This window comes from Thamnophis elegans, chromosome 12 (assembly GCF_009769535.1).
Source record: "Thamnophis elegans isolate rThaEle1 chromosome 12, rThaEle1.pri, whole genome shotgun sequence".
NCBI lineage: Eukaryota > Metazoa > Chordata > Lepidosauria > Squamata > Colubridae > Thamnophis > Thamnophis elegans.
Window position 1 is genome coordinate 55,705,629 of NC_045552.1, and position 25,361 is coordinate 55,730,989.

Consider the following 25,361-nt stretch of genomic DNA (forward strand, 5'->3'; position numbering starts at 1 on the left):
GGGCCGCTGCAGGAAAGTAGGAGATGGTTCAACACCCACCCCCCCCCGCTTGTTTACCTAGAAGAAAAATGGGCCTAAGGACAGGAAAATCCACCACAGAATGGCTCCAGGTCAGAGGTAATGCAGTCCGTCTGCCCAAGGAAGGAAGGGAACGTCAGGTAGCTTCTCCCAACAAGGAGACCAGGCTGACTGGGGGAGCCAATGAATCTCTGGGCTGCAAACATTTTCATTGCTCTGGGTGGCTTGCAGCTGGGGAAAATGTGTGTGTGTGTGTTTGGGGGGGGGAGGACTATGCCGCAAAGAGGGAGGGGGTGTTCCCTGGGCTTCCTCCAACCAAACTTGCTGGCAAGCAGCATCTTCCACCTTGTGATGGTCCTTGTGGCTTTTTCTGGACACCTTTTCCTTGGCCAGGAAGTTCCACGGATTCCCCCCCCCCCCTGTTTACTTTTCATCCGGCTGTTTGTGAGTGTTTTCCAGCTTTTCACTAGGTGGCTTAGCCAGGTGGACCCAGCCTGGACCTGGGGAGGAGTTTGTTCCTTGCCAAGGGGGCGGCTAGCTTTAATCCTAGTTAAATAGTTAGCTATTTAGTTAGGATAGTTAAAACTACTCCCAAGGGAGGAGGGAGGAAAGACCTCACTGCTGAGACCCTGAAACCCCAGTCTGGCCTTGGGTCAGTTTCGCTTCTCAATCCAGCCTCCCTCCCTTCCCCAGCTGGGTTGTATGTGTGCTCAGGATCTCCGTCCTCTTTATGGGAGGGTGGCAGTGGTGGGTTCCCGGTGGTACAGCCGTACTGGAAGTAGCGGCCAGCATACCGGTACGGTGGCTCGTTTTGCCCCTCCTGCCCGCCCGCTTTCCATAGCTGTTGATAACACGACCGGCCAATTGTGCACGCACGCCTGCACGACCGCCGCTGAGCAGCTGGGTGTCTCAGGGCAGTGGCATGTCCATGTGTGCGCAGCGCACGTGCCCAACTAGGACGCCCGGCTTTGTGCACAGCATACCGATTGCGACGGGATCTGGAACCCACCCCTGGAGGGTGGGGAACTGGGAGAAAGAGAAGAATAAACTCAGCAGGCGCACACACACCAGCGAGTGTTTGCGAGGACCTTGGGAACATGGGCTTGTTTATTTGCTTGAGTCCTGGATGTCCCTTGGTGACAAGAGAAGCAGGAGGCCCAAACCAGTTTGAAAAGAGAACGGAAGTGTAAAAAAGTACAAGGGACCTATTATCACATATAGTGGACCTGCCCGGAAAGACAAAAATATTGGACAAAAATTTGGAAATGGGTGCAAGAAATTACAGGAGAACAGATAAAATACAAACCCGAAATCTTTCTACTGGGAATAATCAAAGGGAAATATGCAAAGAAAATTAAGTACATATTCACACATCTGCTAACTACAGCTAGAATAGCTTTTGCCCAATGCTGGAAACAAAATAATACCCCCTCGGACGAATTAGTGATAAAAAAAAACTTTGGATTGTGCAGAGATGGAGAAATTAACCCTGAAATTAAAAGATAAAGAAGAGTCGGAATATTATGAAATTTGGAACAATTAGTACAAATGGCTGCAAAACAAGAACAAAATTTATTAAGCCAAAAAACAATATATATAAATATATGTAGAACTGTGTATAAAGGTGTGTAAATATAGAAGCGAAATATTATATACATGTACAGGTAGGATGACATAACAATGTTGATGTAATGACTGTAAGGTGGTGTAGAAGGGAAAAAAATAATTTTAAAAAAATCTGCTAAAAAAAAAAGAAGGAGAAAAGAGAACGGAATTGAGGAAGGGACCTTTTCAGCTACTGAAGTGGTGGCTCTTTCAGCGCGGTTGCGGGCATTAAAAAACGGCATCCCTCTGGTGAACAGATCCCAGAAAAAGCACCGATGAATTTCAGGATTTACTGTAGCAAATAATAATAATAATAATAATCAGGAGTCTGGTTCTTTGATTAAAAAAAAAAATTCTAGAAGGTTTTGGGGGTGGTAGAATCCCCCCAAAAGACTCAAGCATTTCTCCGTGCCAGACAGGTGGGTTCCTACCAGTTCGCACCTATTCAGTAGAACCGGTTCGTCAAATCTGCCAAACCAATTAGAAGAGGTTCCACCAGTGGACCCGGAAGCAGGCCACACCTACAGAAGAGGTTCCAAAATTTTTTGAAACCACATGGTGGGGTGTAATGTCCCGCAGTTATTACGCATTAATAATGATCTAGTAATATTTCCTGATACATTTTAGGGACCTTTCCTTACATAATTGGTGTTTTCTTTCATACTTTTGGATTTCTAATTTCTGTTTCCGTTAGTCGGCAATTGCTAAAACCAATCCCACGTGAAAAAGTATTCAAAGCCTTCTTGATTTTAATTGTCAATTTATTTATCCCTGCACATTGTAATATTTATTCATTTATATATCTCTGCTTTTCTACCGTTGTGCAAACACAATTCCAGCAGCTGCTAACACGTGTAAAATTAAATATATATTATACTCCCTTTCAAATAGCCAACAAAATATTTCTGGTTTTAATTCCATATCTTGCTTTACGATTGCTTCTAACCACTAACTTCTGAATAGCTACTTGGACCGACCTAAGGACTAATTCATAATTTCATATCCGGTCACATGGGCGGCAAGCCACTCCCATCCGGTCACATGGGCAGCAAGCCACTCCCATCTGGTCACGTGGGCGGCAAGCCACTCCCACAAAGGAGGCCACACCCACAGAGTAGGTTCCAACAATTTTTGAAACCCTGATGAGAGATGCAAGTCCTTAGCTGCGTACTAACACAACCCAGGGAAAATTAATCAGTCCTTTGTGTAGGTGGAATGAATCTTATTGGAGGTGGACTTGTGTTCCTAACTTATTGGGGGTTTTCTCTTTCTTTCTCTCTCTCCCCTCCCTCCTTCTCCTTTTTTAGGTGTTGTGTTAATGCGCAAAGATGGCCAGCACCACACAGATATCCAAAGATGAGCTAGAGGAACTCAGGGAGGCCTTCTCCAAAGTTGGTAAGTGGTTCCGTTCGTGCCAGAAATCGGGCCTGATACATTGGGCTTGGACCCGTTTCCCAGAACCTCATTTTTTTTTTGGGGGGGGGGGTTGCAATCATAAACATTTTCTAGTCCTTCACTTGCTTTTCACCCATTACGCTGATTTAACTTCTGATTTGGAGAAAGATAACTCCCCACCACTCCTTCGATTTCAATACAGGAAGCCCTTGACGGTCACTCAACAGCCCTTTGAAGATACGAAGGACCTCCCCAGAGCTACCCACAACCCAGTTTTGAAGGTCCAAAGGCTGCCCCATCCCTACCCACCCCTGCAGTCACATGATTGCATTTTGCGTGCTCTGGCAACAGGCTCACATTTATGGCTCTTTGAAACCTCTTGCCGTCCCATGACCAGGGTTGGGATCGAAAAAGTTAGCAACTGGATCTCTGCCCAGTTTGCTGGATGGCCGTGGTCATTGTGGGTGTGGCCTACTCAATGGGAGGGGGAAGAATGTTTGCCCTTCCCAAGCTCCGGAGGCTTTCCTCGAGCCTCCAGAGCTTGGGGAGCAGCCCACCCCTAGAATTATCCCTGTTTTGCGGGCCCAGTTTGGATTCCCCGTAAGGAAAAGTTAGAACCTTCAGTGGGAGGGATTCAGCCGGCTCGCACCTATTCAGGAGAACCAGTTGTTAACTTTCTAAGCAGTTCAGAGAACCGGTTGTTGGAAGAAATCTCCTTTTGTTTTTCCCCACTTTACAGGGCTAATCCTGTAAGGAAGGCAGGAAGGAAACATTCTGGTGTCGTTTCTAGCCTAATCTTTATTGCCCTGCTTACAGAAACTGCCTCTCTGGTTAACCCTTATGACATTGTAACAGCTAAAGCAATAGCAATAGCAGTTAGACTTATATACCGCTGTTTCTCTTTTTCTCTTTTTAACTTTTATCTTTTATCTTGTTTTTGTAAGCCACCCAGAGTCCTACGGGATTGGGTGGCATATAAATTTATTAAATACTAAATTACTAATTCCTCTCAGCTCCCCTGGAGTGTGGGACCCCCAGCTCTTCTCCCTACTCAAACCAAGTGGACTTCTCAGCAGCATGATAAAGAAAAGCCTTGGGATATATTAATAGTAGCAGTTAGACTTACATACCGCTTCATAGGGCTTTCAGCCCTGTCTAAGCGGTTTACAGAGTCAGCATATCGCCCCCAACAACAATCCGGGTCCTCATTTACCCACCTCGGAAGGATGGAAGGCTGAGTCAACCTTGAGCCGGTGAGATTAGAACCGCTGAACTGCAGATAACAGTCAGCTGAAGTGGCCTGCAGTACAGCACCCTAACCACTGCGCCACCTCGGCTCTTTCTTTCTTTCTTTCTTTCTTTCTTTCTTTCTTTCTTTCTTTCTTTCTTTCTTTCTTTCCTTCTTTAGCAATAGCAGTTAGACTTATCTACCGCTTCATAGGGCTTTTCAGCCCTCTCTAAGCGGTTTACAGAGTCAGCATATTGCCCCCAAGAACAATCCGGGTCCTCATTTCACCCACCTCGGAAGGATGGAAGGCTGAGTCAAACTTGAGCCGGTGAGATTAGAACCGCTGAACTGCAGATAACAGTCAGCTGAAGTGGCCCTGCAGTGCTGCACCCTAACCACTGCGCCACCTCGGCTCTTATAATCATGGCTGGACCAAATGGTGGGGGATCCAATTTTGTTCAAACCAGAAATTTTTCCTCCTAGGCATAATACCGGAGGGGTATAAGAAAGATGTGCTCTATCTAATTATACATGTTACTAACTGAGGCGTGTTTAACTTATGCTCAGTATTGGAAAAAATAAAATACACCATCAGAGTTAGATATATTTAGAAAAAACTTTGGCCTGTGCGAAAGCAGATCACCCTTGAACTAAAAAATAAAGGGGAATCGGAATACTTTGAAGTCTGGAACAGATTTTATGATTGGTATAAAGGTGACAAGACTGGAACAAACTGTAAATAATATGATTGGATAGAAAGATAGACAATGTATTAAGTAGGCTAATAGCTAATTATCTGTATATAATGTGATTGTATGGTCCTTACGACTTCACTGTGCTAGCAATAGCAATAGCAGTTAGACTTATATACCGCTTCATAGGGCTTTCAGCCCTCTCTAAGCGGTTTACAGAGTCAGCATATCGCCCCCACAGTCTGGGTCCTCATTTCACCCACCTCGGAAGGATGGAAGGCTGAGTCAACCTTGAGCCGGTGAGATTAGAACCGCTGAACTGCAGATAACAGTCAGCTGAAGTGGCCTGCAGCATTGCACCCTAACCACTGCGCCACCTCGGCTCTTTGCACTATTTTAAATGTAGAAAAAGTAAAAAATATATTTAAAAAGGTACCAAGGTTGGAGATCGCTACAGTAGGGTGTAGGCTTCGGGGGGGGGGGCTTGAGATTAGACCCCCGCCTTGTTCCTGATTGTCCCAATCTCTCTTTCTCTTCCCCCTGAAAGATCTCAACAGCAACGGTTTCATCTGCGATTATGAGCTGCACGAACTCTTCAAGGAAGCCAATCTTCCGCTCCCGGGATACAAAGTCCGAGAGATAATTCAGAAGCTGATGATCGACGGAGACAAGAACAAAGATGGAAAGATTAGCTTTGAAGAGTTCGTTTACGTAAGGCTGGAACCCTCCTGGCGTTACTCCTCTGATTCCCCCCCAAACTCTGGGCAGCGGCTTCTCCTGGGGGAACCATCCAACTTTCCTTCCTTCAGCCCTTCCTCTATGCCTTTATTCACCCTATTATTCTACGCCCCCATCGCCGGCATTTTCCGGATTAAAAATGTGTAAATCAACAAAACAATGTTGAACGCAGCAGAGCAGAGAAATCTCGAGCCAGCAAATCGGGGGGGTCCCTCAGGATTAAATTACGATGGATTAATCCAGGACCTTCTAAATAAGGTTCCATCTTGGTCTCCCGTATCTCTGCTGCTGCAACCCAAAAGGATAACAGAATAAACGAGTTGGACGGGACCTGGGAGGTCTTCTAGTCCAACCCCTTCCCCAAGGTAGGAGACTGGCTGTCCAAACTTTTCTGTAAAAATCTCTAGCGGTCGAACCCCCATAACTTCTAGAGACAAGTCCTTCCGCTGATTAATTTTTCCAACTGTGAGGAATGTTTTCCTCAACCTCCAGGTTCTCCTTGATTAGTGTCCATGCGTGGCTTCCCTTTAGAGAAGAGAGATTGATCCCCCACCCCTCTTCTTTGCGGCAACCCCTCCAATGCTGAAAGGACTGCGATCACGGCACCCCCAGTCTCTTAGAGGAGTTTTTAGGATCGCGTGTGCCCCCCCAGGTCCTCTCCTCTCCCAGAATTTATTCTGGGTTGTGTGTGTGTGTGTTGTTTACAAAAAAGGACTCTCCCCCTCTTCCTCTCTTTTCCAAAGCCTTAAAAAACAGAGCACAGAATAACCCTTTAAAGAAATAAAGGAATTCAATCAGAAGGAGCCAAACAGCAAGAAAAAAGGGAACAGCTTTCTCAGTTGGTGTTCAACCCCCCCCCAGTCCCCCCAGCCAAGCCAGAAAAAAAAAGTCATTCTTTGGAAGTAGCTTGCAAGAAATAAGTGTTTTCATGCACGTTGAGAACGGAAACCAAGAACGACAATGGAAAAAAAGACCTGTAAAAGGGAATGCCTCTTTCATGCAATTCTGGTTTCCCAAGTAGGAAATATGAGCAGGGATGAGCTTAGTAATAGCAATAGCAATAGCAGTTAGACTTATATACCGCTTCATAGGGCTTTCAGCCCTCTCTAAGCGGTTTACAGAGTCAGCATATCGCCCCCAACAATCCGGGTCCTCATTTCACCCACCTCGGAGGGATGGAAGGCTGAGTCAACCTTGAGCCGGTGAGATTTGAACCGCTGAACTGCAGATAACAGTCAGCTTGAAGTGGCCTGCAGTACTGCACCCTAACCACTGCGCCACCTCGGCTCGGCTTAGCAGGGAGCAAGGAAGTTAGGGTGCATTCCAGCCAGCCTGGTGTGGTATTAGATCTTCACGGGAAGACTTTGGCAACTGTGAATCGGGACCAAAACGTCCTTGGGCTAACCACGTCCACCTTCAGATGCTTCCACAAGTCCTGAAATAATTGTGCACATTTACGCTTGCAGATCTTCCAAGAAGTGAAAAGCAGCGACGGGCCAAAACCTTCCGCAAAGCCATCAACCGGAAGGAAGGCATCTGCGCCATCGGCGGCACTTCGGAGCTGTCCAGCGAAGGGACCCAACACTCGTACTCAGGTGAGGCCAGGATTGTGACTCGTACTTTTCTGCCCTTCCTACATGAAGCTTCTCACCGCTGCCCAAAGGTCTTCTGTGGACCGCACCACCAAGGTGCCCTTGGTGGCCAAAGTCCCAGGGTGAAGCCAGTTGGATTTCTTCTCCACCTTCTTTTGATAGACCCAAGACCCTAATATCCATTAAGCCTGTAGTCCTGGTTCTTGAGTGATCTAAAGCAAGGAGAAAGTCTTTCTCGGGATTTTTCTACTACAAATAGTCCTCAGCTGAGCGTTTGTTGAACTACGCTTCAAAGTTATAATTTCTTCTGGCCAAAAAAAACACTTCGGTTCCAATTGTGGCCATAAGTTGAGGACTATCTGTAGTTAATGCAGCCTTGATCAAGGGGTGCCCAAGGGGACGAGGAGGGTAATAGCAATAGCACTTAGACATATACCGCTTCATAGTGCTTTTATAGCCCTCTCTGAGCGGTTTACAGAGTCAGCCTATGGCCCCTCCGACAATCTGGGTCCTCATTTTACCCACCTTGGAAGGATGGAAGGCTGAGTCAACCTTGAGCTGGTCAGGATCGAACTCCTGACAGTGGGCAGAGTTAGCAATAGCACTTAGACTTATATACTGCTTCACAGTGCTCTACAGCCCTCTCTAAATGGTTTATAGTGTCAGCCTCGTGCCCCAACAATCTGGGTCCTCATTTACCCACCTCAGAAGGATGGAAGGCTGAGTTAACCTTGAGTCCCATCAGGATCGAACTCCTGGCAGTGAGCAGAGTTAGCAATAGCAATAGCACTTAGACTTATATACTGCTTCACAGTGCTCTACAGCCCCCTCTAATTGGTTTATAGAGTCAGCCTCTTTCCCCCAACAATCTGGGTCCTCATTTTACCCACCTTGGAAGGATGGAAGGCTGAGTCAGCCTTGAGCTGGTCAGGATCGAACTCCTGGCAGTGAGCAGAGTTAGCAATAGCAATAGCACTTAGGCTTATATACTGCTTCACACTGCTCTACAGCCCTCTCTAAGTGGTTTATAGTGTCAGCCTCTTTCCCCCAACAATCTGGGTCCTCATTTTACCCACCACAGAAGGATGAGTCAATTCTGAGCTGGTGAGATTTGAACTGTCGAACTGCAGCTAGCATTCAGATGAAGTAGCCTGCAGTACTGCACTCTAACCACTGCGCCACCTCGGCTCTGGGACAAGGTGGAGGACATGGCATTGCAGTGCAAACCCCCACCCTTCCGACTTCAAGGGGAGAACTGGCGTTGAGTCTCATAGCTATTCTCTTGCCTTGGCAAACCGTTGTACCCCATTCCACCCTACTCCCCACCCCCACCCAAGTGCCAGTGGGGGGGTTTTGAGCTGCAGCCTTGGAGGGTTTTCCCCACCGGTGTGACTTGAGTGTGAACCTCAGAACTTCCTCTCTCCTTCAGATGAGGAGAAATATGCCTTTGTGAACTGGATCAACAAAGCTTTGGAAAACGACCAGGATTGCAAGCATGTCATTCCCATGAACCCAAACACAGATGACCTCTTCAAAGCCATGGGGGATGGCATCGTCTTGTGGTGAGTCTCCTGCTCAGGGGCGAGGCCCATGGGGGGCGGGGAGGTGGGCAGCAGAAGACCCTCCGCGAAGAGGGAGGCCGTTCTCCATCTTCTCTTTTTAACGCCTTGGGTGGGTGTCCGTTTCCCTTCTTGCTTCCCTGCAGTAAAATGATCAACCTCTCCGTTCCCGACACCATTGATGAACGAGCCATCAACAAGAAGAAGCTCACCCCATTCATAATTCAGGTGCTTTGTTTCCCAGGTCTCCTCTCCCCACAGCTTAAATAAGGCTGGGTCTGTTTGTGGTCCAAGGGGGGGGCGGCGGCTAGGAGAAGGGATGGGTTTAGTTGGCTTTTAATTATTAAAAGAGCCTTTTGTGCTGCCTCTCTGTTGGACGTTGAAAGCAGAACCTTTCCCCAACAGAAGAGAGGTCTCTCAGTAAATATTAATTGCAATCAAAGGGGAAGATGAACCAAGACTGTTTGGCCGCTATCCAAGCGGGGAAACTTATCAGAAGCTTTTCAACAAAGAGTCCCTCCTCTCTCTCTCCTCTTCTTCTTCTGTCTTCTCTTCCCCCTGCCTCTTTTTCCTCCCTTTCTCTTCCCTCCTCCCTTTTTTGTTCTTTCCTCTTCCCTCTTTTTCCCCCTTTTCTCCCCTCTCTTCCCTCCTTGATTAGTTACCGGCGCCTCAAGCCTTATCTTGCTCTGGCAGTGAGAAAGCCACACATTTCTCTGTTGTTTTCAGCCGGCTATCTCCCCCGTTCAAGGTTGGCCAGGCAGGAAATTTTAAATATTTTGGTCTCGGGGAAAAGAGTTTGTTTAATGCCCCTCATTGAGGGGGGGGGGAGCGATGGTGTGGAACAGATCCTGGATCTCATGACTTCAAGATGAGAAATATAAGTTGGAATGGAGAAGATGGATTGATTGCATTCGAAATAAATATCGGACTACGAAATTTCAATTAGCTTATAAATGAACAAGGGATGCTATAATTTATCTAAATTTAGTTTAATAAAAGGGGAGTTAAAGTACAAGAGGAACTAGGATGCTATAGCTAGTTAGCTTATGTTAGTGTATGATTATTAAATGTTTATACCCTGTATTTTGCTCTGGGAAGTTGGGGGGAGGGAGGTTGGAGGTGGGGGAATAGCAATAGCAATAGCAGTTAGACTTATATACCGCTTCATAGGGCTTTCAGCCCCGTCTAAGCGGCTTACAGAGTCAGCATATTGCCCCCAACAACAATCCGGGTCCTCATTTTACCCACCTCGGAAAGATGGAAGGCTGAGTCAACCTTGAGCCGGTGAGATTTGAACAGCCGAACTGCAGAACTGCAGTCAGCTGAAGTAGCCTGCAGTGCTGCATTTAACCACTGTGCCACCTCGGCTCTTCGGGAAGGGGAAATATTTGTAAAATTTATTAAGACTTTTCAATTAAAAAAAAAAGGACTACAGATGACTTCCTATGAAAAGGCTTCGTCTTCGTTTGCAGGAAAATCTGAATTTGGCTCTGAATTCGGCCTCCGCCATTGGGTGCCACGTGGTCAACATCGGAGCGGAGGATTTAAGGGAAGGGAAACCCCACCTGGTCCTCGGCCTCCTCTGGCAGATCATCAAGATTGGATTATTTGCAGACATTGAGCTCAGCAAAAATGAAGGTAAGGGAAGCTCATCGGGGGCCTCTGCTTCTCATTGTCCACTATGCAACGGTGCCCAGGTCCACGGTGGGTTGTGGAGGGCATTGAATGGGTTGTAATTGTAATTTAATGACCTTATATGCCACCCAATCCCGGAGGACTCCGGGCGGCTTACAAATACAGGACAAAATAAAAATCACAAATAGGGGGAAAGAAAACGAAGCAATTTAAAAACACAACATACATTTGGCTTAACTGGGGGTTGGACCTGATTTATAGATCAACAACCCCAGGCCTGCCGGAACAGCCAGGTTTTGGTGGCTTTTTGGAAGGCCGCGAGAGTGGGAAGGGTCCGGATCTCTGCGGGCAGATCGTTCCACAGAGCCGGAGCAGCTACAGAAAAGGCTCTCCCCCCGAGTGGACGCCAGCCGGCATTGTCCGGTCGACGGTACCCGGAGGAGGCCTAGCCTGTGAGTTTTTATCAGCCGTTGGGAGGTGTGCAGCAGGAGGCGGTCTCTCAGATATCCAGGTCCAAGGCCATGTAGGGCTTTAAAGATAATCACCAGCACTTTGTAGCGCGTCCAGAGACCAATAGGGAGCCAGTGCAGCTCGCCCAATATCGCTCGCGCGGCTGCATTCTGGACCAACTGTAGTCTCCGAACACTCTTCAAGGGCAGCCCCAATGTAAAGTGCAAACGGCACGTCTGGACCAGCCTTTGATGGGGGGAAAGTTGTAGGATGGGATACACAAGTAACGGGATGGCATGAGAGTGGTGCTGTGGGACAAACTTGAAAATATCAGCTTTCTTTTAAGTGCATTCTACCCAGTGGTGGGTTTCAAAAATTGTTCGAACCTACTCTGTGGGTGTGGCCTCCTTTGTGGGAGTGGCTTGCCACCCATGTGACCGGATGGGAGTGGCTTGCCACCCATGTGACCGGATATGAAGATGCCAATGACACTTGTCAGAACCACCTTAAATTACCACACACACAGCATTGGCATGTATAAGAATAGGATGTAAACTTTTAAAAGGCATCTTTGGTTTGCGTTTAAAATAACTTCAACACACGCAATGTTCTGATTGCACCACAAACGCAGTAGTCATCCTTACCTTTCACAGAGGCACTGAGTTTTATAAATAGGAGCATGATAGTGTAGAATAATCATATCCAAGGACCAGTGGTGGGTTTCAAAAAATGTTGGAACCTCTTCTGTAGGTGTGGCCTGCTTTCCAGGTCCACTGGTGGAACTATTTTCTAACCGGTTCAGTAGATTTGACGAACCGGTTCTACCGAATAGGTGCGAACTGGTAGGAACCCACCTCTGAATTCTACCCTAGTGATTGTTGTTATGGTATAACAAAGGTGGGTGCCGGTATCTTGAAAGTGCATAAGGAAATTCTGTATGTCTGAATATATCTGTACTGGCTTCCATACTGCTTATATTAGAAATTGTTTAGTGAAGAAAAATATTACAAACAGTGAGTTTAGTGAATGTTTCCAGTTAGAACATTCACTTGAGTTAAGATGTGTGTAGTTTGATGGTATATTGTAGCTACTTCAAGTATAGTAAGTGGATATGTAAAGGAAAATGGATACAACTACAGTGTATGGTTTAAATTGTTCAAAGTTAGCTTAGCAAGAAGAAGCTAAGATCAACGTAGAGATGTTATTAACTTTTTTTTTTCATTTCTTTTTTCTCAACGTATTTTAGACTGTGTTTGTTAAAAATCTATACCGTGTACGGGCTCTGGGAAATCGGGGCGGGGGAGGAGGTGGGGGGTTGGGGGAGAGGGTGGGTGGAGGGAGGGATATATACTAGGTTAGATACGATGTGTTAGATTTCAATGTAATGTGACTTCACATGTATACTGTTTCTCTTTAATTTCTCTGTAAAAATAGGATAAGTTAAGTACACTGACATATAGTGGAAATACACCAAGGGGAGGAGGAGTGGGATAGAAGAAAGACGGGTAGAGAGGGCGGGAGAGAGGATGGGAGGGAGGGTGAGAAGGAAGGGAGGGAGTGGATCGGGAGAGAGGAGTGGTAGAGGGGGAGGGGAAGTAGGCTAGAGGGGGATGATGGAGGGAAGATAGAAAGTTGGAGAGGGGTGGAAGAAAGAGGTGTATGGAGAGTGGAAGAGGTATATTGGGTTTCTATTTTGGGGGGTATTGTTGACAAGAGGAATTGCTCCGATTATTGTTTAATGTTGTATGGCGTTGGCTATGCACAGTATATATGTGAGTGTATGGAAATGAAAAAATGGAAAATAAAAAAACATTATCTCCGAAAATGGATACAACTACAGGCATACTGAAGGCTAAATGCCTCCATTCTAATCAAGTCAGTATTTTCCTTGGCTGTCAGTCAGATAGATTGCAGTGCTGGTAGCTTCCTGCTTGTTGACTGTTACCTAATTGTGTCAATGTACATCTGTAAGTATACTTTCACATGTGAAAGTGCCTTTACATTTTTAGAGAAGCTGCTTTGGCTTCGCTTCTTATACTATTGCATTTTTATTTTCACGTTCTGTTGTTTTTGTTCTGCTGTGTTCCCACAACATTACTTCCATTCTGAAACAAACAAAAAAAAAGGAATTACAATTGCACAGTTCTGGAAGAAAAAAAAGAAGAAGAAAGCGTACTCTTAAGCTGTTGTGACAATGCACTTTGATGTATAGTACCGTACATTTTGGCATGTACCATATACTTTCAAAATAGTTTCTCATAGTGTAACTTTATAATAAATAAGGATAGTTCTGTCAGAGTTAAAAAAAAATAAGAGAATAGCAATAGCAATAGCAGTAGACTTATATACCGCTTCATAGGCCTTTCAGGCCTCTCTAAGCGGTTTACAGAGAGTCAGCATATTGCCCCCAACAATCTGGGTCCTCATTTTACCCACCTCGGAAGGATGGAAGGCTGAGTCAACCCTGAGCCGGTGAGATTTGAACCGCTGACCTGCTGATCTAGCAGTAGCCTGCAGTGCTGCATTTAACCACTGCGCCACCTTGGCTCTTGAGAGAGAGAGAGAGTGGTGCTCAACATTGATTTAAGCCCCGTGCAAGGAATGGGATATGCCAGCAGGATACCCACCCAGGTATTTCTCAAACTTGGCAACGTTAAGAGGTGTGGACTTTCAACCCACATAGTCCCCCTAACCAGCACGGGGAATTCTGGGAGGTGGAGTCCACGCAAAGTTGCCAAATTTGAAATGCACCGGTCTAAATAAATATTTCACCATCAGTTAAGGCAAAGTATTTCCTAAATGGGTTCGTTCGGAAACGTCAAGTATCTCATTTCTTTCTAGAAAAGAATAAGATTATAAATTTTGTTTTCCAAAGGCGAAGGTTTTATCTGGAGACTTTTGCTTCCGCCCTCTTAGAATACCTAAATAGACCATCTCTCTTGACCCCATCGAATAGATCCCATAAATTAAAACCCTGATTTGACCTTCTTTTGGTTTCATAATCCAGCCTGATAGAAAGAAAGAGAGAAAAACATCTGCCAAGGACTTAACCCCCAAAGTCATTAATTTTGCTTCCCTTGTAAATAAAGTTAAGAGATCAAATCTAAGGATTACGATTCAGCAGAGGCAATTTTTAAAAAGAATTCTAATAAACCGCTTAGCCTTTAATGGATTTCCCTGAATGGTTTTGAGAGCCAGCCTGCTGGGGTGATCAAAGATTTGGCCAGGCAGAGACCCCTGTCCAAATCATCCATTGGCCCTCAGATCTATGGGGTGATTTTGGACCAATTCTCCTCTCAGCTTCAGCCCCGTCCATCCTCTTGCAATTATGGGGAGGGAATAAAGAGAAATCTGCACAGAAGCTGCCAGGATCTCTTGGGGCACCTGAAGGTTTACATCGGCTGAAGAGACACAAGAAGCGTCTTCCTTGGGGAGGGTAAACCATGAATTGGGGGGGAGGGGGCTGCAGTAAGAACATCGGGGACTATCTAACAAAATGAAATTCAATGGTGAAAAAAGTAAGGCTCTACATTTAGGCAAGAAAAACAAAATACAGTATAGGTGGTACCTTGCTCAATAGTAGTAACGGTGGGAGGGATCTTGGAGTCCTAGTGGACAACCATTTAAATAGGAGCCAGCAGTGTGCAGCAGCTGCCAAAAAAGCCAACACAGTTCTAGGCTGCATCAACAGAGGGATAGAATCCAGATCACGTGAAGGGTTCATACCACTTTATAAGGCCTTGGTAAGGCCACACTTGGAATATTTGCATCCAGTTTTGGTCACCACAATGTAGAAAAGATGTGGAGACTCTGGAAAGAGTGCAGAGAAGAGCAACAAAGAGGATTAGGGGACTGGAGGCTAAAACATATGAAGAACGTTTGCAGGAACTGGGTGTGTCTAGTTTAATGAAAAGAAGGACCAGGGGAGACAGGATAGCATCTTCCAATATCTCAGGGGCTGCCACAAAGAAGAGGGAGTCAAACTATTCTCTGAGGCACCTGAGGGTAGAACAAGAAGCAATGGGTGGAAACTAATCAAGGAGAGAAGCAACTTGGAACTAAGGATAAATTTCCTGACAGTGAGAACAATTAATCAGTGGAACAACTTGACACCAGAAGTTGTGAATGCCCCAACACTGGAAGTCTTTAAGAAGATGTTGGGAAGGAGGGAAGGGGAAGGAGGGAGGGAAGGAAGGGGAGTAGGAGAGAAGAAACGAGGGAAGGAAAGAGGGAGGGAGGGAAGAAGAAGTAGGACCGTTGTAAGATAAGATGGATCTATGGGATGATAAAAAAAGCAATCTTCAAGTATATTGTCAACAGTAGGGAAAAATTGTTATAAATACGCATTATTAATAACAGTTATGAGATCATAAAAAAAGAAGATGTTGGATAGCCATCTGTCTGAAAGGGTATAGGGTTTCCTGCCTAGGCAGGGGGTTGGACTAGAAGACCTCCAAGGTCCCTTCCAACTCTGCTATTGTATTGTATTGTATTGTGTTGTATTGTATTGTATTGTATTGTATTGTAAGTCTTCCTTCTCTCCTCCTTTTCAGCGTTGGCTGCCTTGCTGTGTGATGGGGAGACTTTGGAAGATCTGATGAAATTGTCCCCTGAAGAGCTTCTCCTGCGATGGGCCAATTACCACTTGGAGAGCGCCGGCTGGCACAAGATCAACAACTTCAGCTCTGAGATAAAGGTATTGGAGGTCTTGGTGGGAGGAGATCCATACAAGTCTTCCATTTGGGAAGGAGGGATGGGTGGAAGTTGAATGGCCCTCCGGGGAGTCTGGTCTGGATTAAGTGACTTGCATCCTTCACCTTCTCTCGGTCCAGATTATTGTCCATCTTACCTTCTTAATTCTCTTCTTTCCTACGCTATCCGGACTTCCTTCCTCTCTTTCGCTCTCTCTCTCTCCTTTCTCTCTCTTGATTTCACAAGCTTTCCGACTTCCAAAACTCTGTCAAGGTACAGGAATGCTTCCTACTTCTGATTGACATATTACATCCCATGGGGTTGATTCCTAACATTGGGCTGGGAAAAAAAAACCTCAGATGCTTCTCATGGCGTCTTTCTCAACTTCAGGCTGGCTGGGGAATTCTGGGAGTTGAAGTCCCCCCCCCTCCCCCCGCATCTCAGAGTGGGAAGACCCTGCTCTAATCTAATCTTTGTCTGGTTCTGCCTCCTTCCAGGACTCCAGAGCCTACTTCCATCTCCTCAACCAAATCTCCCCCAAAGGACAGAAGGAAGGAGAACCACAAATCATCATCAACATGTCAGGCTTCAATGTGAGTGTGGGTCTTGGTGGCTTGCTGGGGGCCTTGGAACTATCCTTCTACTCATCCTCAACAGAAGCTGTGTTTCCCACCCAATGACGTTGGTGGGCAGCATTTGTGGTTATTAGAAGGTTCCTCCCAAGTTCTCTCATTGTCTTTTGGTTTCAAGCAGAGGGACCTCTTGGTTTCAAGCAGAGGGACCTCTTCACCAGGGACACTCTGGCTGATTCTCACTGCCAAGATGCATTTCATTCTTTGTTTGAAGGCGTTGTAGAAGATGATGCGTGTTAGCCTAGGATGGTTCTCTTTGCTCCTTCTGTGAAGAACATCTCAAAGGAGGCGGGGGAGACATAAAAAGAAATCAAGATGGCGGCCTCGGCGCTTGATCATGGCAGCCATCTTCACATCCCCGTCGAGTCCCTGAGGTCTTCCAGATCTCAGAGCCTGTCTTTGAAAATACTTCTCCCACAGTAGTGGCTTCCTCTAGCCCAGGGGTGGCCAAACCTGGGAACTTTAAGACTGATGGACTTCAACACCCAGAATTCCCCAGCCAGCCATGCATGGCTGGTTGGGGAATTCTGGGAGTTGAAGTCCACCAGTCTTAAAGTTCCCAAGTTTGTAGACCTCTGATGTAAGTGGAGAGATTGCAGAGGAAGGGATTACAAGAGAGTAAGTTATGCTGGCTGGGGAATTCTGGGAGTTGACGTCCACAAGTCTTAAAGTTCCCAAGTTTGTAGACTTCTGATGTAAGTGGAGAGATTGCAGAGGAAGGGATTACAAGAGAGTAAGTTATGCTGGCTGGGGAATTCTGGGAGTTGAAGTCCACAAGTCTTAAAGTTCCCAGGTTTGGACACCCCTGCTCTAACCCAGAAAGTACCATCTGTGCCATTCCTTCCCTGTAGGAGAAAGATGACCTCAAGAGGGCCGAGTGCATGCTGCAGCAAGCAGATAGGCTGGGCTGTCGGCAGTTTGTTACCCCGGCAGATGTTGTGAGCGGCAACCCCAAGCTGAATTTGGCCTTCGTGGCCAACTTGTTCAACAAGTATCCAGCCCTCACCAAGCCGGAAAACCAAGACATTGACTGGACATTACTAGAAGGTGAGAAGTTTCTCCTTCTGGGTGATTAATGGGAGGGTGGGTGAGAGAGAAAGAGAGAGGAGAAAGAGGAGGAGGGAGGGAGGGAAAGGAAGGAAGGAAGGAAGGAAGGAAGGAAAAAGGGAAGGAAAGGAAGGGAGGGTGGAGGAAAGGAAGAAAGGAAGGAAGGAGGGAGGGAAGGAGGAAGGAAGAAGAGAGGGAAGGAAAGGAAGAGAGGGAGGAGGAAAGGAAAGGAAGGAAAAAGGGAAAAAAGGAATGGAGAGAGGAGAAAAGGAAGAAAGGAAAGGAATGAAGGAAGAAGGAAAGGAAGAGAGGGAGGAAGAAAGGAAACAAAGGAAGGATAAAGGGAAGGAAAGGAAGGAAGGGAGGGAGGAGGAAAGGAAGAAAGGAAAGGAAGAAAGGAAGGAAGAAGAGAGGGAAGGACAGGAAGAGAGGGAGGAAGAAAGGGAAGGAAGGAAACAGGGAAGGAAAGGAAGGAAGGGAGGGAGGAGGAAAGGAAGAAAGGAAAGGAAGGAAGGAAAAGGGGAAGGAAAGGAAGGGAGGGAGGAGGAAAGGAAGAAAGGAAAGGAAGGAAGGAAAAAGGGGAGGAAAGGAAGGGAGGGAGGAGGAAAGGAAGAAAGGAAAGGAAGGAAGGGAGGGAGGGAGGAGGAAAGGAAGAAAGGAAAGGAAGGAAGGAAAAGGAAGGAAAGGAAGGAAGGGAGGGAAGAGGAAAGGAAGAAAGGAAAGGTGGGAAGGAAAAGGGGAAGGAAAGGAAGGAAGGGAGGGAGGAAGAAAGGAAGAAAGGAAAGGAAAGGAAGGAAGGGAGGGAGGAGGAAAGGAAGAAAGGAAAGGAAGGAAGGAAAAGGGGAAGGAAGGGAGGGAGGGAGGAGGAAAGGAAGAAAGGAAGGAAGGAAGAAGGGAGGGTGGAAGGAAGGAAGAAGGGAGGGAAGGAAAGGGAGGGAGGAAGAAAGGAAAGGAAAGAAGGAAGAAGGGAGAGAGGAATGGAAGGAAAGAACGAAAGAAGGAAGGAAGCTATCTTTGCATCTCTGTCTACTGAAGCCTTCTTCTGCTCTCTTGTCTCTTAGCATTTTGAGGTCATGTGCTTTAATTTTGTGCCTGTGGTGTTGTCTATGCGTAGAGGAGCAAAGGCAGACGCCTTCAACAGCATCTCTTTGTAACTTAGGTGAAACCCGCGAAGAACGGACCTTCCGCAACTGGATGAATTCTCTCGGTGTAAACCCACACGTCAATCATCTCTACGGGTGCGTCTGGCTTCTCTTCCGGAGGCCCAGTTGACGTGGCCAGGATCCCATCCGTCCTCGGGTCTTTTTCGGAAAACTGAACTTCTCAGTGAGCAGATTTCTCTTTTCTCTTCCAGTGACCTCCAAGATGCCCTGGTGATTTTACAGCTCTACGAGAAGATCAAAGTTCCCGTTGACTGGAACAAAGTCAACAGACCCCCATACCCAAAACTCGGGGCAAACATGAAGAAGGTGATGGAGCCTGGGGGGTGTTTCTAAACTAGCCATTTTCGGTTCAGTTCAGGGAAACCCTGTTGCTTTAGCCCAGTGGTTCCCAAACTTGGCAACTTTAAGACTTGTGGACTTCAACTTCCAGAATTCTCCAGCCAGCTCTGCTGGCTGGAGAACTCTGGGAGTTGAAGTCCACAGGTCTTAAAGTTGCCAAGTTTGGGAACCACTGCTTTAGCCCATGTTGGTAAAAGAGTTCTGGATGCCGTCCCAAAGAGCTGATAGCTGAGTCCCACTCTTCCCTCCAGGCAGGATTGGGCCAAAGAGCCAATTTCCCCCCCTTGGGTTTCGTGAAATGAAGCTTCTCATTAGGGATAAAGATCTCGCTTGGCTTATAGAAAAGACTAGCTTTGTATTGTGGCCCACCAGTGGCCAGCTGATTCGGACAGTGAGGAGGTTGGGGAGGAACCTGGGCCAGTCCTGGAGTCTGGGGAAGACTCCGATGAAGGCTCTGTGTCGGAGGCAGAAAGGGGGCCAGAGCTGTCTGACAGTTATCAGCTGCCTTTGGAGTTGGACTTCAGTGAGGCAGAAGAACAGCTGGAGCCTGTTCCCAGTGGGCGCATGCGCAGAGTTGCCAGGCGAAGGGAAGAGCTAAAGAACAGGGGTCGACTTGGGAGTAAAGCCACAGGTGGATGGTGAATGGCCCCTCCCAGAGGAAATAAAAGAGGAGCGAAAGGGGAGTGGAGTTTGCAGGAGACCATTAGTTCACTTCATTGGTTCGGGACTCTCCGAGACTCCTTGCCAAGTTCTGCAGAGATCAGCCTGGCAGCTCTCCAAGCCAGATGAGGTCTGTGACTGTAAATCCTCCTTTGAAAGACTTTGCTGGATGCGAATGAGCAGAACTCACAGTCAATTAATAAAAGGGTATTTTTGTCGGGACAAGGAGTTTTGCTTTAGGCTCTCGGGAAGCCTCGGTCAGAACACTTTGGGGCATTTCTAACTCCAACGTCTTCTGGCTATGAGGGATGAAAAGAAGACCACTAAAGCCGCTTCCTGGCCCCACCCAGATTTAACTGTGATCTCTCCCTCTCCCCCTTCTCTCTCCTCCAATCTCCTCCTATCTCATCAAACAGCTGGAAAACTGCAACTATGCGGTTGATCTAGGAAAGCATCCCGCCAAGTTTTCGTTGGTTGGCATTGGAGGACAGGATCTCAACGACGGGAACCCGACCCTCACCCTGGCTTTGGTCTGGCAGGTGATGAGAAGGTATCCCCGCATCCCTACCACTTAGTCCAAAGTCATTTGAGGCTCACGCCCTCCATGGAAAACCTACATTTCTAGGGGTTCAAACACACCTAGACGTTCTCTTCGAGACTTCCCCCAGTTTTTGTGTCCTGGGTAACTTTTCTACGTCTCCTTTGTCCAGATATACTCTGAATGTCCTGGAGGACCTCGGAGATGGTCAGAAAGTCAACGATGACATCATTGTAAATTGGGTGAACACAACTTTAAAGGAAGCCGGGAAATCAAGTTCTATCCAGAGCTTTAAGGTGGGTGATTGAGATCTTCTTGTCGCAAAGAGTGACCACTTGGGACCGGGAGCAGCTGGAGTGAGTCGATCAGGAAATGGACAGATGTTGATCCTTAGAGCAGAACCTACAAACGGGCCCATTCCACCCCATTGCCCCTATTCCAACAGCTGGATTTTTAAAGGCTTACTGAGCATGTAAAAGGAGTTTTGCAATAAAACAACGCTGAGGTTTTTTGCTCATTTACAGTAATAACTTTCCTGGCCATCTTCAGAGAGCGGCCTTGTCTCCAGAAATCAAAGCAATCGGGCATTATTGGAAAAAAAAATATTATCCTGGACACCACCAGTAAAAACGGTTTCGTATCTCTGATGGCAGAAAAAGATGTTGGTTGTGCTTTGCACAAGAGCCGAGGTGGCGCAGTGGTTAGGGTGCAGTATTGCAGGCCACTTCAGCTGACTGTTATCTGCAGTTCAGCGGTTCTAATCTCACCGGCTCAAGGTTGACTCAGCCTTCCATCCTTCCGAGGTGGGTGAAATGAGGACCCAGACTGTGGGGGCGATATGCTGACTCTGTAAACCGCTTAGAGAGGGCTGAAAGCCCTATGAAGCGCTATATAAGTCTAAGTGCTATTGCTATTGCTAATTTGGCAAAGCCTGGCCAGTCCCACCTATTCCCTTGCCAATGCTTCCTTTATAAGAGCCGAGGTGGCGCAGTGGTTAGGGTGCAGTACTGCAGGCCACTTCAGCTGACTGTTATCTGCAGTTCAGCGGTTCTAATCTCACCAGCTCAAGGTTGACTCAGCCTTCCATCCTTCCGAGAAATGAGGACTCAGATTGTTGGGGGCGATATGCTGACTCTGTAAACCGCTTAGAGAGGGCTGAAAGCCCTATGAAGCGGTATATGTCTAACTGCTATTGCTATTGCTAAACCCCCAAACACTACAAATTTGAGCACTACTCCAAGCCAACCAGACACATCACCAGCTGACCAGTCCTTCTCCAGTGACTGGGCTCCAACATATTCTCCCCCCACCCCCCCAGTGGTGGGTTCTGGATCCCGGTGTAACTGGTATGGTGCAATGGGGGCCCAGCATCCACCACATGAATGCGTGCAGCGCGCGCATTCATCCTTCCCCCTTGTGACGCCTCTGTGATGCTCCAGCTGCTTGGCGGAACATCGTGCAAGCCCCGTGCACTTTCTGTGCATGCACGGAAGCGCCAAAGAGCTCAAATACAGGTAAAGAGCTCGGGCATGTGGGTGGGCCCTCCGGAGCACCATACCGAAACGGTTCCTGGTGCTCTGGGCAGGCACTGGTATGCCAGTACTGGGGCATACTGCCCGCACCCCACCACTGTTCCCTCCCCCATTTAAAATGGGTGGTATCAGTGGTGGGGTTCAGCCAGCTCACACCTATTCAGGAGAACCGGTTGTTAATTTTCTAATCAGTCGGGAGAACCGGTTGTTGGAAGAAATCTCCTTTTGTTTTTCCCCCCACTTTCCAGGGCTAATCCTGTAAGGAAGGCAGGAAGGAAACATTCTGGTGTTGTTTCTAGCCTCATCTTTATTGCCCTGCTTACAGAAACTGCCTCTCCAGTTAACCCTTGTTAACATTGTCACAGCTAAGGCGAAGCGCCCATTGATGTGAGTGGCATTGAGTTGGCCACGCCCACACGCTCACATGACCACAGAGCCCCGTCTACCCGGATGGTCATTAGGGCAGAGAACCGGTTGTTCAATTATTTGAATCCCACCACTGGGTGGGAGCCCCGCAGAGGTGGGTTCCTACCAGTTCGCACCTATTCGGTAGAACCGGTTTGTCAAATCTACCGAACCGGTTAGAAGAGGTTCCACCAGTGGACCCAGAAAGCAGGCCACACCTACAGGAGAGGTTCCAAAATTTTTTGAAACTCACCACTGGCAAGGATCTTGTAACTTGGCAGCTTTAAGACTTGCATGCTTCAATGCCAGAGTTTCTGAATAGCTACTTGGACCGATAAGTACTAATTCATAATTTCATATCCGGTCACATGGGTGGCAAGCCACTCCCACAAAGGAGGCCACACCCACAGAGTAGGTTCCAACAATTTTTGAAACCCACCACTGGAGCCCCGTCTACCCAGATGGTCATTAGGGCAGAGAACCGGTTGTTCAATTATTTGAATCCCACCACTGGGTGGCATTCATCGGATGCGTCCACCCTTTTCATTGAGGAGACCCTCATTTTTCTCTCCAGGACAAAAGTATCAGCAGCAGCCTGGCCGTGGTGGATTTAATCGACGCTATTCAACCCGGCTGCATAAATTACGACCTTGTGAAGACAGGCGAGCTCTCGGAGGAAGACAAGCACAGCAATGCCACGTGAGAGGCCAGAATTAGTTGCTCTTTCAGCCTTCCTCTGGGGCAGGGCTGGTTCAGATGGCACATTTAAAGGGGGAGGGGGGGCTGTTGGTCTGAGCTCCGAGCTTGGCAATTTGGTTGCAAACGTTTCGTCACCATTCGAGGAGGAGTCGTCAGCTTGCTTTGAATTGTGCTCGTCTGCCGGGACACTGGCTTTTAAATACCATATTTTTTTGAGTATAGGACGCACCTTTTTCCCTCAAAAAAAGAAGGTGAAAATCTGGGTGCGTTTTATACACTGAATACAGCATTTTTTTGCCTCCCGAAACTCCGCCCCCTTCATCAAAATGGCCATGCATTGCCTTTAGGAGGCTTCCAGAGTGCTCCTGGGAGCTGAGGAGGGCAAAAATGAGGAAAAAATGGGCTGTTTTTTGCTCGTTTTTGCCCCCCAGCCCCCAGAAGCACTCTGGAAGCCTCCTAAAGACTATGCATGGCCATTTTTTTGACAAAAAGCGGGCCCGTTTTTGAAAAAAAATGGGCCATTTTTGGGAGGTCTGCAGAGTGCAAAAACTTAAATTCCCAATTTGCCTCTTCAAAATCTTGGTGCGTCTTATGCTCCGAAAAAAGGGTACCTTTTGATGTGATGTAAATTAGTGTGGATGTAGTTCGTTACTTCTGAGTCATGGTCTGATTGTTGATTGGCTGTTGTTACTCGGTCTTTGGTTCTGAGTATCGTCCGTGTGATGTAAATTAGTGTAGTTGGTTCAGATGCTTCTGGCTTTGGACTGTTGGAATGGCTGGTTCTGAAACCGGACCACCACTCAGAAGCACCTGAACTAACTATGCTAATTTACATCACGCAGATAAATTTTAAAAAGGTCACATTAAAAAGGTATTCGAAGACCCATGTTCTGACGGATGAGCACACTTCAAAGAGCACGGACGACGTCTCCTCGAATGGTGACAAAATGTTTGCAACCAAACTGCCGAGCTCAGAGCAACGGCTCGAGCTACTCATAAACAAACACATCTCAGGGACGTTTAATCTCAGGTGGCGGCAGAAGGTGTTGTCAGTGGTCATGCCAAGACCTGAGCCACGGCACCAGCTATGGCTGGCGAGTCATAAGAGCTAGGCTCACCCGTTCTCGGTTCAAGGGAAGCCAGCCGGACTCCCTCGCCTGGCATGTCCTTCACCAGGGCTCTGGGGGCAGTTTAACCCATCCTCCATCTATCCCCACGGGGGTTAGACTGGCTCAGGGTTCAAGGCCTCCTCTGCTGGGGTGGGTGCAGATCTTTTGCCCCATCTGAACAGGCCCTTCTCTCCTCTCCTAGGTACGCCGTCTCCATGGCCAGGAGAATCGGTGCCCGCGTCTATGCCCTGCCAGATGACGTGGTAGAGGTGAAGCCCAAGATGGTGATGACCGTGTTTGCCTGCCTGATGGGCCGAGGGATGAAGCGCGTTTAAAGAGCAAAGACCCCCCCCCCAGCCTGCCCCCTCCCCACCCCCAGCGCAGATGCCCGACTGAAGTGCTCTGCTCTGCTTCCGGAAGAGTGGACTGTCTTTGGCTCAAGGACTCTACGTTGGCCTTGGCTACCCAGACCAGGAGAGGTCTGGGAGAGGGGGTCGGGAACCAACCCAGCCACCTCCCTCCCTCCTTCCCTCCCTTCCTCAGAAATTTCAAGGTTGCATCTCCTCAAGTGCCCAAGGGAACAATTCGCACTCGTGCCGGTGGCGGGCACACCGACCAAAGCTTTCTTTCCTCGTCCAGAGGGGCAGTTTTCGGGAGAGTGGCCAGCTTTAAGGCTCTCTCCGGCCCTGAAAGGAAGAAGGAAAGAAAATAAAATAAAAAGTTTCCTTTAAAAAAAAAAAGAATAATAATAATAATAATAATAGGAGTTTCTAGTGGTTCAAAGGTTTGAGATGGGCTTGACTGTTTCTTTTATTTTTCCTTTGTAATTTAACCTGCTGTTCGGTCATGGGTGCAAATCCAGCAACGTTTTTAAGCCACACCTTTAAAGGAATCAAAAACCACTTAGTAGAAATCATACATTAGGCAGGTAGGTTTTACGGAATTTATCCTCTCGGGGAAGCTCCTTTGGCACACCCCGTTCTTCGCCACCTAGCCACAGAGAAGGAGTCGTGCCACTGAAAAGTCTCAGGAGCTCGTTCTCTGGCTTCCGATACTCCTGACTCTCTCTCGCTTTCAAGTCCGCCTCCCGAAGGACTAGAAACTTGGTTAGGTTTTGATTTGAGCGCGAGCTGGGGGGGGGAGCGGAATTTGGTGCCCCCGCTGCCCCCTGGTGGTGCCCTGGCACCTGGCCGGGTTGAAGTGGGTTTCCCTGCAGCCTTCCGAAGCCTACGGTGCTGCTTTCATTTGCCTTCGCAGCACAAGTGTGTTGTCGCTTCTCTCTTCCAACAAAAGCACAACACCTTTGCCTTTGTGCGAGTTTTTTTTTATTTCCACGTTACTCGCCAATCTCCAAAGGCCACCACCTTGCCTCGGCTTAATCGAACCCAGAGAACTCGAATTGATGCAATGTTTATATGCTGCCTTGGTTTTCTTTTATATTTTTGCCTGGACATATTTTTTTAAAGTTTTGTTTTGTTTTTCCAAAAACTGCATGGAAACCATTTAAAAAAAAAAAAAGATATTTAAGTCGACACGAGCTGTTTGTTAACAAACTGTGTGAGAAGGGTGCCACAGTGGGGACCGGGCCCGTTCTGCAAAAAGGCAGGGACTAGTAACTTGAAGAGCGGAATGG

At 47.4% G+C, this 25,361-nt stretch overlaps 1 protein-coding gene across 1 annotated transcript; it reads left to right on the top strand.

The window, feature by feature from the left end:
• The first annotated feature begins 5 nt into the window (after positions 1 to 5).
• On the top strand, positions 6 to 25,361 carry PLS3 (plastin 3). Its single transcript, XM_032227741.1, is given in 17 exon segments — positions 6 to 117; positions 2,931 to 3,018; positions 5,486 to 5,649; positions 7,143 to 7,167; positions 7,170 to 7,271; positions 8,698 to 8,830; positions 8,974 to 9,055; positions 10,300 to 10,465; positions 15,466 to 15,608; positions 16,102 to 16,197; positions 17,088 to 17,283; positions 18,443 to 18,521; positions 18,638 to 18,752; positions 19,862 to 19,995; positions 20,156 to 20,279; positions 22,495 to 22,619; positions 23,931 to 25,361. Coding segments are annotated over 16 exon segments (1,884 nt in total). The 5' UTR covers positions 6 to 117; positions 2,931 to 2,951; the 3' UTR covers positions 24,064 to 25,361.